The sequence below is a fragment of the Hypanus sabinus genome, chromosome 20 (assembly GCF_030144855.1).
Source record: "Hypanus sabinus isolate sHypSab1 chromosome 20, sHypSab1.hap1, whole genome shotgun sequence".
NCBI lineage: Eukaryota > Metazoa > Chordata > Chondrichthyes > Myliobatiformes > Dasyatidae > Hypanus > Hypanus sabinus.
Window position 1 is genome coordinate 14,315,018 of NC_082725.1, and position 14,495 is coordinate 14,329,512.

The window sequence follows — 14,495 nt, forward strand, 5'->3', positions numbered from 1 at the left end:
GTAAGGACATGTTCGGCACAGCTTTGTGGGCCGAAGGGCCTGTATTGTGCTGTAGGATTTTTATGTTCCTACTCACCTTATGTACAGACACTCCTGTGCCTAGCATCACTCTATGGACATACAATCAATCTGTGTATATAAGTTATCTTATGTATTAATGTTCATTGTGCTTTTTTATTAGTGTGTTCTTTACCTTATTGTATGTGTGTTTTTTTTAGCTGCATCAGATCTGGAGTAACAATTATTTCATTCTCCTTTGCACTTGTGAGCTGGAAATTACATTAAACAATCTTGGATCTCGAATCCTGCAACGACTTTCTTGGGTGAATTCCTAAGATTCCAAATAGGTCTACAGATTTCTTCGTAACTCACTGTTTTGAAGACTGGTCCCTGGGAACCAGGAAACAGATCAGCCTCTATCTACTCTTTTGGGTTCCAGACGACTCTTGTGCACTAAGTTCTTGTTATTCAGGAGTAATAGTGCTAAGACCCTCTCTGTTGATTTCAATATACTCTTAAGTAATCTTGAACGGTCACTATAATGTCCTACAAGCATTAACATGTATTAAAAAGCACATAGACACTTTTAAATACTGTAAAAGGATGTGATATAATTAAGCATGATTTAGGATCAGTGAACTGTGGGCATCCTATGTTGGTGCTGGAAGCATGGCCACTCTTGTGGATTGTATTGATCATCGACACAGCCACACATTTCACTTTATGTTTCCATGTACATGTGACGAACAAAGCTAATCTTTATCTTTTAAATGAAGTACAGTAGCTCAATTGAATGCATTGACACTAATAAGCAGTATTGGTTTTGAAATCAATAGGTGCAGCTGTATAAACAGGGACCACGTTCAAAAGGCCCTTTGTCACAAGTAGTCTGAAAACAGATCACCATATTTAAATAGGCAGAGATTAGTTCCTCAAGGTACAGAAATCTATCGAAAGGGACAAGATGGTGCAAATATTTGTTGGGACTAAAGGTAGACACGTCACCAGGACAATGACCTGCACTCAAAGATGTTAAACAGAGTGACTGCAGAGTGCTGTTAGCTGATGTTTTTCAAAACTCACTGAGGACTCCTGCAAACTGGAAAATCACAAATGTTTAAGGGAGAGAGACCAAAAGTAAGCCAACTATAGGGCAGTCAACTTAACTTCTTTTCTTTCTTTTTTATTAGTTTTTCAAAACATTTTACAAATTAAAAACCCCAAATCCCAATGAGGAACATTAAAACAGTGCAAAATTAAGCATACAATAACAAACTTAACTTCTTTTATTGGTGAGATGCTGGAATCCATTATAAAAGGGGAAAAAAAAGTCACATAGAAGCTCAGTGCAGGCAAGTCAATTCATAGTGGTTTTATTAAAGCACAATTGTGCTTGACAAAGTACTTATGAATTACAGAGATGAACCTGTAAATACTTTTGCCACAGCCAAGTGTCCTTTCTGGACACCTATCACCCAGTGGTTCTCTCTCCCCTCCCCTCCCCGCCCTTTCAAATCTACTGCTCAGCTTTTTCTCCCCCCCTGCCACCCCCCATCCCCCACCGTTCTGCTGAAAGGTCTGGAAACATCAATTGTTTACCATAGATGCTGCCTGACCTGCTGAGTTCCTCCAGCATTGAGAATAACATCAGCAAATTTGCTGATGATACTAAGCTGGGTGGCAGTGTGTCATGTGATGAGGATGTTAGGAGAATTCAGGGTGACTTGGATAGGCTGGGTGAGTGGGCAGATACTTGGCAGATGACGTTTAATGTGAATAAGTGTGAGGTTATCCACTTTGGGAGTAAGAACAGGAAGGCAGATTATTAGCTGAATGGTGTAGAGTTAGGTAAGGGAGAAATACAAAGAGATCTAGGAGTCCTTGTTCATCAGTCACTGAAGGTGAATGAGCAAGTGCAACAAGCAGTGAAGAAGGCTAACGGAATGTTGGCCTTTATTACAAAGGGAATTGATTCAAGAGCAAGGAAATCCTCTTGCAGTTGTACAAAGCCCTGGTGAGACCACACCTGGAGTATTGTGTACAGTTTTGGTCTCCAGGGTTAAGGAAGGACATCCTGGCTGTAGAGGAAGTGCAGCGTAAATTCATGAGGTTAATTCCTGGGATGTCAGGACCGTCTTACGCAGAGAGGTTAGAGAGACTGGACTTGTACACGCTGGAATTAAGGAGATTGAGAGGGGATCTGATTGCAACATATAAGATTATTAAGGGATTGGACATGATAGAGGCAGGAAATATGTTCCAGATGCTGGGAGAGTCCAGTACCAGAGGGCATGGTTTGAGAATAAGGGGTAGGTCATTTAGGACAGAGTTAAGGAAAAACTTCTTCTCCCAGAGAGTTGTGGGGTCTGGAATGCACTGCCTTGGAAGGCAGTGGAGGCCAGTTCTCTGGATGCTTTCAAGAAGGAGCTAGATAGGTATCTTATGGATAGGGGAATCAAGGGATATGGGGACAAGGCAGGAACCGGGTATTGATAGTAGATGATCAGCCATGATCTCAAAATGGCAGTGCAGGCTCGAAGGGCTGAATGGTCTACTTCTGCACCTATTGTCTATTTTGTGTGTGTTGCTCGGATTTCCAGCACCTGTAGATTTTCTTTCGTTTGTGATTTATCCTGTAAATGTATTTGGGTTTCAGGAAGATATTTGATAAAGTTTCGCATAGAATAAGAATTTGTGGGGGTAAAGGTGTGTGAAAGTGGTCTGGTGATTACATAATGGAGGGATAGAATAATGCAATGTTTTCATGGTGAAAGGATGTAAATGTAGGCGTTCCATGAGGGTTATTTTTGCATTCTAATTATTTACTATCTACATCTGTGAGATAGAAGGAGTGAAATGTAAGGCACAGTATCTAAGATTGCTGAATAAGCTGTCAAGACTGGGATGAGGACATCCTGCAACAGAATGTAAATGGGTTGAGGGAACGTGCAAAAAAAATTGAAAAATGGAATTTCTTATGGGAAAGTGTTAAGTCTGCACTTTGATAAGAGGGATCAAAAGACAGACCATTCTCTGAAAAGGAGAGTTTGCAATGAGTGGACTATCTAAGGATTTATTGTTGTTGTACATGAACACAAAAAGTTAGAATACAGGTGCAGAACATAATTGGGAAGACAAATGCCATGTTGGCCTTTATTGCAAGGAAGTTGGAATTTGAAAACAGGGAAGTAGCCTTATAGTTGTACAGAGCCCTGGTGATGTCACAGCTGTAATACAGTTAACAATTTTGGTCTACTTATTTAGGAAAGGATATTGTTTCGTTGAAGGTAATTCAAAAGAGCTAATCCCTAGGACAAGGATTTGTCCTTTCCTTTCAGCAAATAAATTTAGATCAGTAACCTCTAGGAATTTAGAAGAAATGAAGAATGGTCATATTGAAACATAAAGGATCATAAGAAGATAGAACTTTGAACAGTACAGCCCTTTTGGTTCATGATGTTGTGCTCCACCCTAACAGGGCATTGCAAAGTAGATGTTGAGACATTTCCTAAATGGGAGAGACTCAAATAAGGGCACAAAGTTAAGAACAAGGGAAAATGTGCAGGTGCTGGAAATGTAAGCAATACACACAGAATGCTGGAGGAACTCAGCATGCCAGGCAACATTTATAGAAAAGAGTGCATTCAACATCTCGGGCCAACTGGAGAGAAAAAAGATGAAGAGTAGAGTTAAAAGGTGGGGGAGAGGAGGGGGAATCACAAGGTGATAGGTGAACCTGGGAGGGGGAGGAATAAAGTAAAGAGCTGGGAAGTTGATTGGTGAAGGAAATACAGGGCTGAAGAAGGGGGAATCTAACAGGACAGCCATGGAAGAAAGAAAGGAGGGGAGGAACACCAGAGGGAAGTGATGGGCAGGTAAGGAGATAAGGTGAGAGAGGGAAATGGTGACGGAAGGGGAGCCCATTACCAAAAGTTCAAGAAATCAATGTTCATACTATCAGGTTGGAGGCTATCCAGACAGAATAAATGGTGTTGTTCCTTCAATCTGAGAGTGGCCTTATTCAAGAGTAGAGGAGGCCATGGATTGACACATCGGAATGGGAATGGGAAGTGGAATCAAAATGACTGACCATAAAAGAATCAGGGAATTGAAGGCTAGGTGGAAGTGACATGGAAGAGGAGTTGAAATCAGCAATCATCATATTGAGTGTTGGGGGCAGGTGACCTTCAAGGTTTGAATTATTCTCTTTCTGACTTTTTAATCTATTGGATACATTGACTATTTCAATATATGAAAGGTATCAAAATCTTTCTTGTCTTTGGATAATCTTCAAACTTTTCCAGATACCATCTGCAATGAAAAAATAAATTATTATACAGGCGTCACCCATTTTTCGAACGTTCGCTTTACATCAACTCGCTGTTACAAAAGACCTACATTAGTTACCTGTTTTTGCTAACAGTAGATGTTTTCACTGTGACAAAAAAAGGCAGTTGCGCGCCAAGCCACCAAGTTCCTTCCCCGGAACTGCATTCTAGCCAGCATTGCTTAAACACGTACCTGAGAGCATCTGTGCTTTACATCGAGTTATTTTGTGCCTATGTTAGCAAGATGAGTTCTAAGGTATCGGAAAAGCCTTAAAGAGCGCATAAGGCTTTTATACTTAGTGTATAACTAGACATAATTAAGCGTTTCGATCATGGTGAACAAAGTAAGGACATAGTGAGTTTGGCTAAGGGTTTGTGGAAGTTGACAAAGATGATGTTGAAGAGGTTTTGGCATCCCATGACCAGGAACCAGGAGAGATGAAGAGCTGATGAAGAGGAAAGGATAACAATTGAAGCTGAACACAGTAGCAAACATTATATAGGCTGATTATTTGGTATGATTTGGTAGGTTATTTTTTGGGTCTGCGAATGCTCACAAATTTTTCCCATATAAATAAATGGTAATTGCTTCTTCACTTTACGACATTCTGGCTTACGAACCATTTCATAGGAATGCTCTACCTTCGATTAGCGGGGGAAACCTATGTATCTTAACAGTATCAACAGAAATATTTTATAACAATTTCCAGTATTTGGATAATATTTACAGTACTTTCCTTCATGTTTTTGGCCAGTTGATTCTAAATCCTTTTGAATGATCACAACCCTTCTCCCGAAATAAATGCTGAATGAAGTCACAGGAATGCTGGAAAAACTCACCAGGTCAGGTACCATGGAAGGATGAACAGAGTCAATGCCCAAGGTCAGAGACCCTTTGTCAGAACTGCAAACGAGCTTGTTATCTCCATCTCTGACAAAGGATCTCAGCCTGAATCATTTTATCGTTATACTTCCCAGAGCTACAGCCTGCCTTGCTGAATATTTTCAGCACTTTCCGTTTTTGTTTCAGATTTGCAGCATCTGCAGTTGTTTTGATGTGACATGCTTGGCCTTTCATGGTGTTAGAGCTATCACGGTAAAGGTTATAATTAAAGTACATATATGTTACTTTGAGATTCATTTTCATGCGGGCATTTACAGAAAAATAAAGAAATACAATAGAATTTACTAAAAACTATACATAAACAATGACTGGAAAGCAACCAATGTTCAAAAGACAAATTGTACAAATAATAAAAAAAAACTGAGAACATGAGCTGTAGAACCCATCAAAGTGAAGTATAGGTCGTAGAATCAGTTCAGAGTTGCAGTGAATGAAGTTATCCATAGTTAACCTGTCTCACTGAGAGGAAAACTAGCTTGTGTTACTTTCTCAAACAGGAGAGAATCTGCAGATGCTGGAAATCCAAAGCAACACACACAAAATGCTGGAGGCACTCAGCAGGCCAGGTAGCATCTATGGAAAAAAATACAGTCGACGTTTTGGGCTGAGCCCTTCCCTGTAACATCGCCTGTACTTTTTTCCCATGGATGCTGTCTGGCCTGCTGAGTTCCTCCAGCATTTTGTGTATGTTCTATGTATTACTTTCCTTTACCTTTTTATAATCTTTCTAACTAAAGTAGTACAATATTATTATAAATTTTTTGAAGCTCCTGTAATATTTACAACCTCTGCCTTCTAAGAAAGGTTTGTGTGTCCCAGTTTGGTAACTACAGTGTTAAATACTTTGTACAATTCAAATGTACTGAACTTTAATTCAAACTCTAATTAGCACTGGTTCTACTTAAAACTGAAGTATGAATACAAAGCAAAAGGCACACAGATCTAAATCAAATGCTAAACACAAGCAATTCTGCAGATGCTGTAAATCTTAAGCAACACACACAAAATGCTGGAGGATTGCCCAAAACATGTTTATTCCCCTCCACAGATACTGTTTGACTTCCCAAGTTCCTCCAGCATTTTGTACATGTTGTAACATGGTAGTTTGACCTTATATATATATAATATCATTTACATCAAGCTGGAAAAGTTACACTACTCAGAGTATAAATTTACAGTTCAGAAATATGGAGAAATTTCCAAGGTTAATAATGCTGCATACCGGCAAGATTGAAAAGAGTAGCTGGAAAATCAGCTCAAAGATATAGGTTGAACAAGATTGAGGAAAATTTGAGAAAGAAATAAATGCTATACTTAAAGCCCAAAGAAACTAGAAAGTGTGTAGAACATTGTGCCGCAATTCTTCCTCATTACAAGTGAGCATTAAGAAGAACACAAGAAATTCTGTAGATGCTGGAAATCCTGAGTATCAACACAAAATGCTGGAGGAACTCAGCAGGTCAGGCAGCATCTATGGAGTGGAACGTTTCGGGCTGAGACACTTCATCGGGACTGGAAAAGAAAGAGGAAGCTCACTTCTTTCCCTTTCCTTTCCAGTCTGATGAAGTCTCAGCCAAAAAACATGAACTGTTTAATCCTCTTCATAGATGCTGCCCGACATGCTGAGTTCATCCAGCATTTTTGTGTTTCTGGGCATTAATTATGTTTGGTTTGATGCATGTTGAGCAGCCATTGTGGAAGATAAGACTTTTTCATGTCCTGCAAGGATCGGAAGATCGTTCTTCTACAGACCACAGAACCTGTTGACTCCAGTGCCAGCAGGCCTGGATGTCTCCAGACCACGATCCCCGTTGCTGACCTCAACAGCTCTAACAATTCAGAGCAGATTCAAAACCTGGACTCTACCACCATCAATGTGGATTCCAACGACCTCGGATACCTCCAAGGTGCCGAATGAGCAACCTTCAACTCCAACTCTGGCCTTAACCTCCAAGCCGGGTCTTCACGCGCTGCCACTGGAACCCATCTCCCTTTCCCCACCACCACTCCTCAATCCTGTCTCTCTCAGGTCCCACCACCAGCTATTCAGCCCTCGTAGACTCCATTTTCCTCTCACACCATCATCCCTGAACACTCCAAACCTCCCTTCCCCTCAGACACTACCAACCCCCTTCCCCCCTCTGATCCCAGCTCTTATCCATGCTGGGTCTTCAACATCCCAACTCTGAGACAGAACATTTTGTCCTCAGTAAGGGCCTCACCTTTGTCCCTCTGCGCTCACACCTCTGTGAGTTCCGTGGCCACCACAACGCTGAGCTCTTCTTCCGCCATCTCCAAGACTATTTCTTTGGCAAGGACTCCCCACCCTGCACTGATGAACCGTTCTCCCGTCTTCAGCCCTCCTTCTCTTCCTGGACTCCTGCCCTGGTCTTCTGCCTGCTCTGGACCTTTTCACTGCCAACTGCTGACGGGACATTAACCACCTAGAATTCAATACTCCTGTCTCCAGTTCCAACCTCACTCCTTCCGAACGCTCTGCTCTCCACAACAATCCCAACTTCACCATCAAACCCACAGAAAAGGGAGGTGCTGTAGGAGTCTGGTGTACTGACCTCTACCTTGCTGAGGCCCAGCAGCAACTCTCAGAACCCTCCTCTTTCTCACCCCTCAAAGAGGACCCCACTAAGGAACACCAGGCTATCGTCTCCCACACCATCAACAACGTTATTAACTCTGGGGATCTCCCATGCAACCTTATAGTTCCAGTACCCCACACCTTCCATTTCTACTTCCTACCCAAGATCCACAAATCCACTTTCCAGGTAGACCCATTGTTTCAGCTTGTTCCTGCCACACTGAACTCACATTGGCATACCTCGAATCTGTTTTATTCCCCCCAGTTCAGTCTCTTCCTACCTACATCCGTGATACCGCGCACACTCTTGATCTTTTCAAGGGTTTCAAGTTCCCTGGTCCCCATCATCTTATTTTCACTGTGGATGTCCAGTCCCTATAAACCTCCACCTGAAAGACCTCAAAGCTCTCCATTTCTTTCTGGACACCAGATCCAACCAATTCCCCTCCACCACCACTTTCCTCCCAGCCTAGCAGAACTTATCCTCACTCTAGATCATTTCTCCTTAGGCTCCTCCCACTTCCTTCAAACAGAAGGGGTAGCCACGGGCACTTGTATGGGTCCCAACTATGCCTGCCTGCTTATCAGCTGTGTGGAACAGTCTATGTTTCAAGCTTACACTGGTGACCATCCCACACTTTTCCTACACTACATCAACAACTGCATTGGTGCTGCTTCCTGCACCTGCACTGAACTCGTTGACTTCATCCAGTTTGCCTCCAACTTCCACCCTGTCCTCAAGTTCACCTGGTCTATTTCCAACACCTCCCTCCCCCTTCTCGATCTCACTGTCTCCATCTCTGGAGACAGCTGATCTGCAGATGTCTGTTACAAACACACAGTCTCTCACAGCTACCTGGACTATACCTCTTCCTACCCTGTTACTTGTAAAAACGCCACCCCCTTCTTTCAGTTCCTCCATCTCCACCACATCTGTTTTCAGGATGAGGCTTTTCCTTCTAAAAAAAAGGCAGCGTCCTTTTTCAAAGAAAGGAGCCATCAACACTGCCCTCAACCACATCTCTTCCATTTCAGGCACATTTGCTCTTACCCTATCCCCCCACCACCCTACCAAGGATGGGGTTCCTCTTGTCCTCACCTACCACCTACCAGCCTCCATGTCCAGCAGATAATTCTCTGAAACTTCCACCACCAAGCACATCTTTCCCTTCCCCCGTCTCTTTCTGCTTTCCACAGGGATCACTCCCTACGTGACTCCCTTGTCCATTCGCCCCACCCCACTGATTTCCCTCCTGGCACTTATCCTTGCAAGCGAAACAAGTCCTACGCCTGCCCCTACACCTCCTCCAGGGCCCTAAAAAGTCCTTCTATGTGAGGCAACATTTCACCTGTGAGTCTGTTGGGGTCATTTACTGTGTTCAGTGCTCTCGGTGTGGCGTACTGAATATCAGTGAGACCTGACACAGATCGGGAGACTACTTCACCAGCATCTACACTCCGTCCACCAGACGAGTGGGATCTCCCAGTGGCCACCCATTTTAATTCCACTTCCCATTCCCATATGTCCACTGTTGTGGTGAGACCACACTTAGGTTGGAGGAATAACACCTTATATTCTCTTTAGGTAGCCTCCAACCTGATGGCATAAACATCAATTCCTCAAACTTTCAGTAATGTCCCCAACCCTACCCCCTCCTTCACCATTTCCCATCTGCATTTCCCTCCCTCACCTTATCTCCTTGTCCACCCATGGATTACCTCTGCTGCTCCTCTCACCCCCTGCCCCATTTCTCTTCCTTCCATGGCCTTCTGTCTCTTTCACCATTCAACTTCTCAGCTCTTTCCCTCTCCCCCTCCAGGTTTCACCTATCACCTGGTGTTTTCTCTCTCCCCTCCTCCCACCTTTAAACCTGCTCCTCAGCTTTTCTTTCTCTGGTCCTCTGAAGGGTTTCAGCCCGAAACAGCGACCGTACTTTTTTCCGTAGATGCTGCCTGGCCTGCTGAGTTCCTCCAGAATTTTGGGTGTGTTGCTCGGATTTCCAGCATCTGCAGATTTTCTCTTGATTGTGGAAGTCATTGGCCCTTTGGTTTTAGAACCTAATTATTCGTGTTTTGGTGTCAGAAACTAAACATTTGAGTTGAAAAGTCAGGAGGTTATGTTGCAGCTTCCACAAAACTCTGGTTAGGCCACATCTGGAGTACTGTGTACAGTTCTGGTCGTCCCACTATAGGAAGGATGTTTAGGCTTTGGAGAGGGTGCAGAAGAGGTTTACCAGGATGCTGCCTAGTTTAGAGGGCATGTGCTATCACAAGAGGCTGGATAAACTTGGGTTGTTTTCTCTAGAGTGGCAGAGGTGGTGGGCAGAGCTGATAGAGGTTTATAAGATTATGAGGAGCATAGATAGAGAGGACAGAGAGCATCTGTTTCTCAGGGTTGAAATGTCTAATACCAGAGAGCATGCATTAAAGGTGAGAGGGGGTAAGTTAAAAGGGAATGTGAGGGGTAAGTTTTTTTTTAATTCAGAGAATCATGGATGCCTGGAATGCGCTGCCTTGTATGGCAAATACATTAGAGGCTTTTACGAGATGTTTGGGTGTGCACATGGATGCAAGGAAGATGGGGTGGGGGGGAGAGCATATGGACATGGTGTATGTAGGGGGGATTAGTGTTTGGGTGTTTTTGATTTGCTTTTTAGCTGGATCAGCACAACATTGCGGGCCGATTGGCCTGTTTCTGTGCTGTACTCTTCTATGTTCTATATATAATGCAACTCAACTGGGATTGCTAAAAATAACACACAAAGACAGCTTCCTAATTGGGAGATGGTGTTGTAGATCAAGAAATCAAACTGCTTTTCTCTGAACTAAGTTGAAATTTAGAGAGCAGGCGATTGCTGAAACCATGTCTTCTCCCACTTGACGTTCCTGCTGCTGCTCCTCACTGTGCTGAAGACAATGTTCCCACAAACAAAGTAAGAACGATCATTTCTGAGTTTGGTCGCGGCAGCCTGCAAATAACAAACGGAGCTGAACTGAATATGCCTGAACCCTTTTGATTTTCAACTTTGTGCCTCATATATTCACTGTTTTTTTTTCACTTACTTTTTTCCTACATTGCCGTTTGTGTGATTTGGTTTTTTTTTGCACAATGGGTGGAGGGTGGTTTTTCTTTAAACGGGTTCCATGGTTTTCTTTGTTTTATGGCTGTCTGTGACGAATCTCAGGGTTGTTAGATAAGTTAGATATGGCCCTTGTGGCTAAAGAGAGAGAAAGCAGGTACAGGGTTCTGAGTTGGATGATCAGCCATGATCATACTGAACGGCTGTGCTGGCTCGAAGGGCCGAATGGCCTACTCCTGCACCTATTGTCTATTGTTATTTATTGCTATTTATTTATATTTGCATTTGCACAGTTCATTGTCTTCTGCACTCTGATTAATCTTTTGTTGGTCCTGTTATAGATTTGCAGAGTATGCCCGCAGGAAAAAGAATCTCTGGGTTGATTGTGGTGACATATATGTACTATATAATAAATTTACTTTGAACTTTATACTTTACACAATTGACGTTTCGGGCCGAGGCAACTTCATCAACAAGAGAGATGAGCTTTATTTGTCACATGTATGTCCAAACACCGCAACATACCATGAAATGTCTCATTTGCCTCCATGACCAGTGTAGTCCAAGGCTGTGCTGTGGGCAGCCCACAAGGAAAAGTCAAAATCCATGTAGCACCATGCTTCTGAAACCAACATAGCATGCCCATAACTTATTAACCCTAACCATATGTCTTTGAAAACGCACAGTCACGGGGAGAGTGTGGCTGATCGTCCACAACTGGTACCCCGTTCCTGCCTTCTCCCCATATCCCTTGACTCCGCTGTCTTTAAGAGGTCTACCTAACTCTTTCTTGAAGGCATCCAGAGAATTGGCCTCCACTGGCTTCTGAGGCAGAGCATTCCACAGATCCACAACTCTCTGGGGGGAGAATTTTTTTCCTCAACTCTGTTCTAAATGGCCTACCCCTTATTCTTAAACTGTGGCCTCTGGTTCTGGACTCCCGCAACATTGGGAACATTTTTCCTGCCCCTAGCGTGTCCAATCCCTTAATAATCTTATATGCTTCAATCAGATCCCCTCTCATCCTTCTAAATTCCAGTGTATACAAGCCCAGTCGCTCCAACCTTTCAATATATGACAGTCCCGCCATCCCGGGAATTAACCTTGTGAAATAACAAGACAAAGAGTTCTTAAAGTGAGATAATTGGTTGTGGGAATATCTCAAGGGATGGGCAAGTGAGTGCAGTCCATTTCTTTTGTTTAAAAGCCTAGTGGTAGAGGGGCAGTAACTGTTTTTGAACCCTCATTTCCATAGATGCTGTCTGACCTGCTGAGTTCCTCCAGCAGTTTGTATGGATTACTCTGTGATTTTCAGCATCAGCAGAATCTCATGTTCATAATCTCGCTCACTTATCTACTTCCTGCTTGTTTGCATTCTTATTAACTTGTCAATTGAAGTAAATCAAATTCAGCAACAAGGACGGTAGTGATTTCAAACTGAACCTACCGATGATGATGTTTACCCCGAGCAAGAAGTATGAAAAAGGTAAACAAAGCAAATGCTGCACTTGGCAGCGACCAGCAGGCTATAGCAAACCCAATCCATTCGACTGTCTCTCCAAAGAAGTTGGCAGCAGTCACGTATTCAAACAGTCCTCCTTTAAAATATTTTCAAAGAAATTATTTGGAGTTATTTAGAATGATTTAGTTGTAAGCTTTAATTGCTACTTTTCTAAAACACTCACCTCGTGGGATTTTGTATCCAGTTTCACCCGGTTTTCGTAGGTTTCTGAGTATGTGGTCAGAATGCAGGTTCACTACCAATCCAAGAAACCAGACAGCCGAGCCTAAAAACAAGAATTCATGTGCAACACTAACTCCCTACAGTTTCTATGCTGTTTGAGAGATAAATAAGGCTTTAGTTGGCAAGAAAAAACAAAGAGAGTGTGTATTTCTATATCAAAATAGAACATAGACTTTTTTGTTGCTTCATCGGGCTAAGAGCAGACCCAATGTATTTTGAAACTACTCCCTTTCAATTTTGGACTAGGTTTGTTTATTGACAATACTATTTTTTATGGGCAATGCTTGTTCGGAGTCAGCTCTCCTCAGATCTCCCTAATTTCACATTGTGCCTTGCAAGTGAGAAATGAGTTGCAAGTCAGATTCTTGTAGGTGTTTGGGCTATGGAGCATAATCCAGTCCATTTATCTTGGAACTTATCAGGATTTACCATCAATATACAGTAAACAAGATGACAAGTGTTAGCATCTTAAATCAAGCATATAAAGTGCAGCCAGCTTTTGAAGTTTCATCCAACATCACTGAGACTCATCATTCAAACATAAGGCATAAAATTGGGACACCGATGCCAGAAAATATTAGATCATGTCTATTCAAGTAAATTTTGACAGTGCATGTTCTACAAACTACTGCTGAGTAATATCTGTCACCAAATAGTTATATTTTAAATCATGTCATCTGTTTTTTTTATTTTAACTATATTGTTATTTTCATTTTAAAAATCTTTTTATTAATATATAATCTTCTACAACTATAGAATAATACAAAATTTCAACGAATTAATATATATACAATTAATAGAGCTGAAGAAAAAAACTAATCATAACATATAAAAATGAAAAAAAAACATATAGAAAAAAGGAAAAAAAAGAACCCCATCTAACTGAGAAAAACAACCCATTAACTACAAAAAAACCCCATTAGGAATCAACCCCCAGAAGCAATACATTTAACCATCATCTAGATATATAGAAAAAAATTCATCAACTGCCAGTTCACATTTTTTTTTAAAAAAGATAATAAAATTGGAAGAAAACCATATAGAGTAATTCAAATTAAATGGTAATATTTGGCAAAAGAACCCCATCTTCTCTCAAAATCAAATCCAGGTTCAGAAGTTCTACTAATTTTTTCCAAGCTGTGACATAACATTACTTGAGAAAACCATTCAATTAATGTAGGGGAAGAAATATCTTTCTATTTTAATAAAATAGCCCTTCTTGCCAACAATGTAACAAATGCAATTACATGTTGATTTGAAGATGAAATACCCTGAATATGATGCAGAACTATTCCAATTAGAACAGTTAATTAGGTTGTAAATTAATTTTCAAAGCTTTAGAGATTGTAGAAAATAAAGATTTCCAAAACAGTTTTAATGAAGAACATGACCAGAACATATGTGACAAAGTAGCTACTTCAGTTTTACATCTATCACAATAATTATCTACACTAGGAAATATTTTAGGTAGTCTCTCCTTTGTTAAATAATAATGATGGACAATTTTAAATTGAATTAGACAGTGATTGGCACATATAGAAGAAGAATTTACAATTTTCAAAATTCGAAGCCAATCTTCATTCACAAAGGTCATATTAAGTTCTCTTTCCCAAACTTGTTTAAACTTTAGTGATAGGTTCTCTTTTTGTAACAAGAGTAAATTATAAATTCTGCTAATGGAACCTTTCACTAAGGGATTCAATTTCAAAATGGTATCCAACAAATCAGATTCTTGTAAATATGGAAACTTAGGTAAATACTTAGGTAAAGTAGCAAATAAGTATATGAGATAAAGTTAAAAAAAATCTCTCCAGAATTTCTCCCAGCTAGGACAAGCCCAATA

At 41.3% G+C, this 14,495-nt stretch overlaps 1 protein-coding gene across 1 annotated transcript in view; it reads right to left on the minus strand.

The window, feature by feature from the left end:
• Nucleotides 1-1,168: 1,168 nt before the first annotated feature.
• The window catches only part of srd5a1 (steroid-5-alpha-reductase, alpha polypeptide 1 (3-oxo-5 alpha-steroid delta 4-dehydrogenase alpha 1)), a 58,520-nt gene continuing 45,193 nt past the window's right edge, over nt 1,169-14,495 (minus strand). Inside the window, exons 3-5 of the mRNA XM_059945814.1 lie at nt 12,594-12,695; nt 12,356-12,506; nt 1,169-4,311 (exon numbers count right to left, since the gene is read on the minus strand). Coding sequence (XP_059801797.1) covers nt 4,245-4,311; nt 12,356-12,506; nt 12,594-12,695 — 320 coding nt within the window. The 3' untranslated portion in view covers nt 1,169-4,244. The remainder of the gene's footprint in view (nt 4,312-12,355; nt 12,507-12,593; nt 12,696-14,495) is intronic.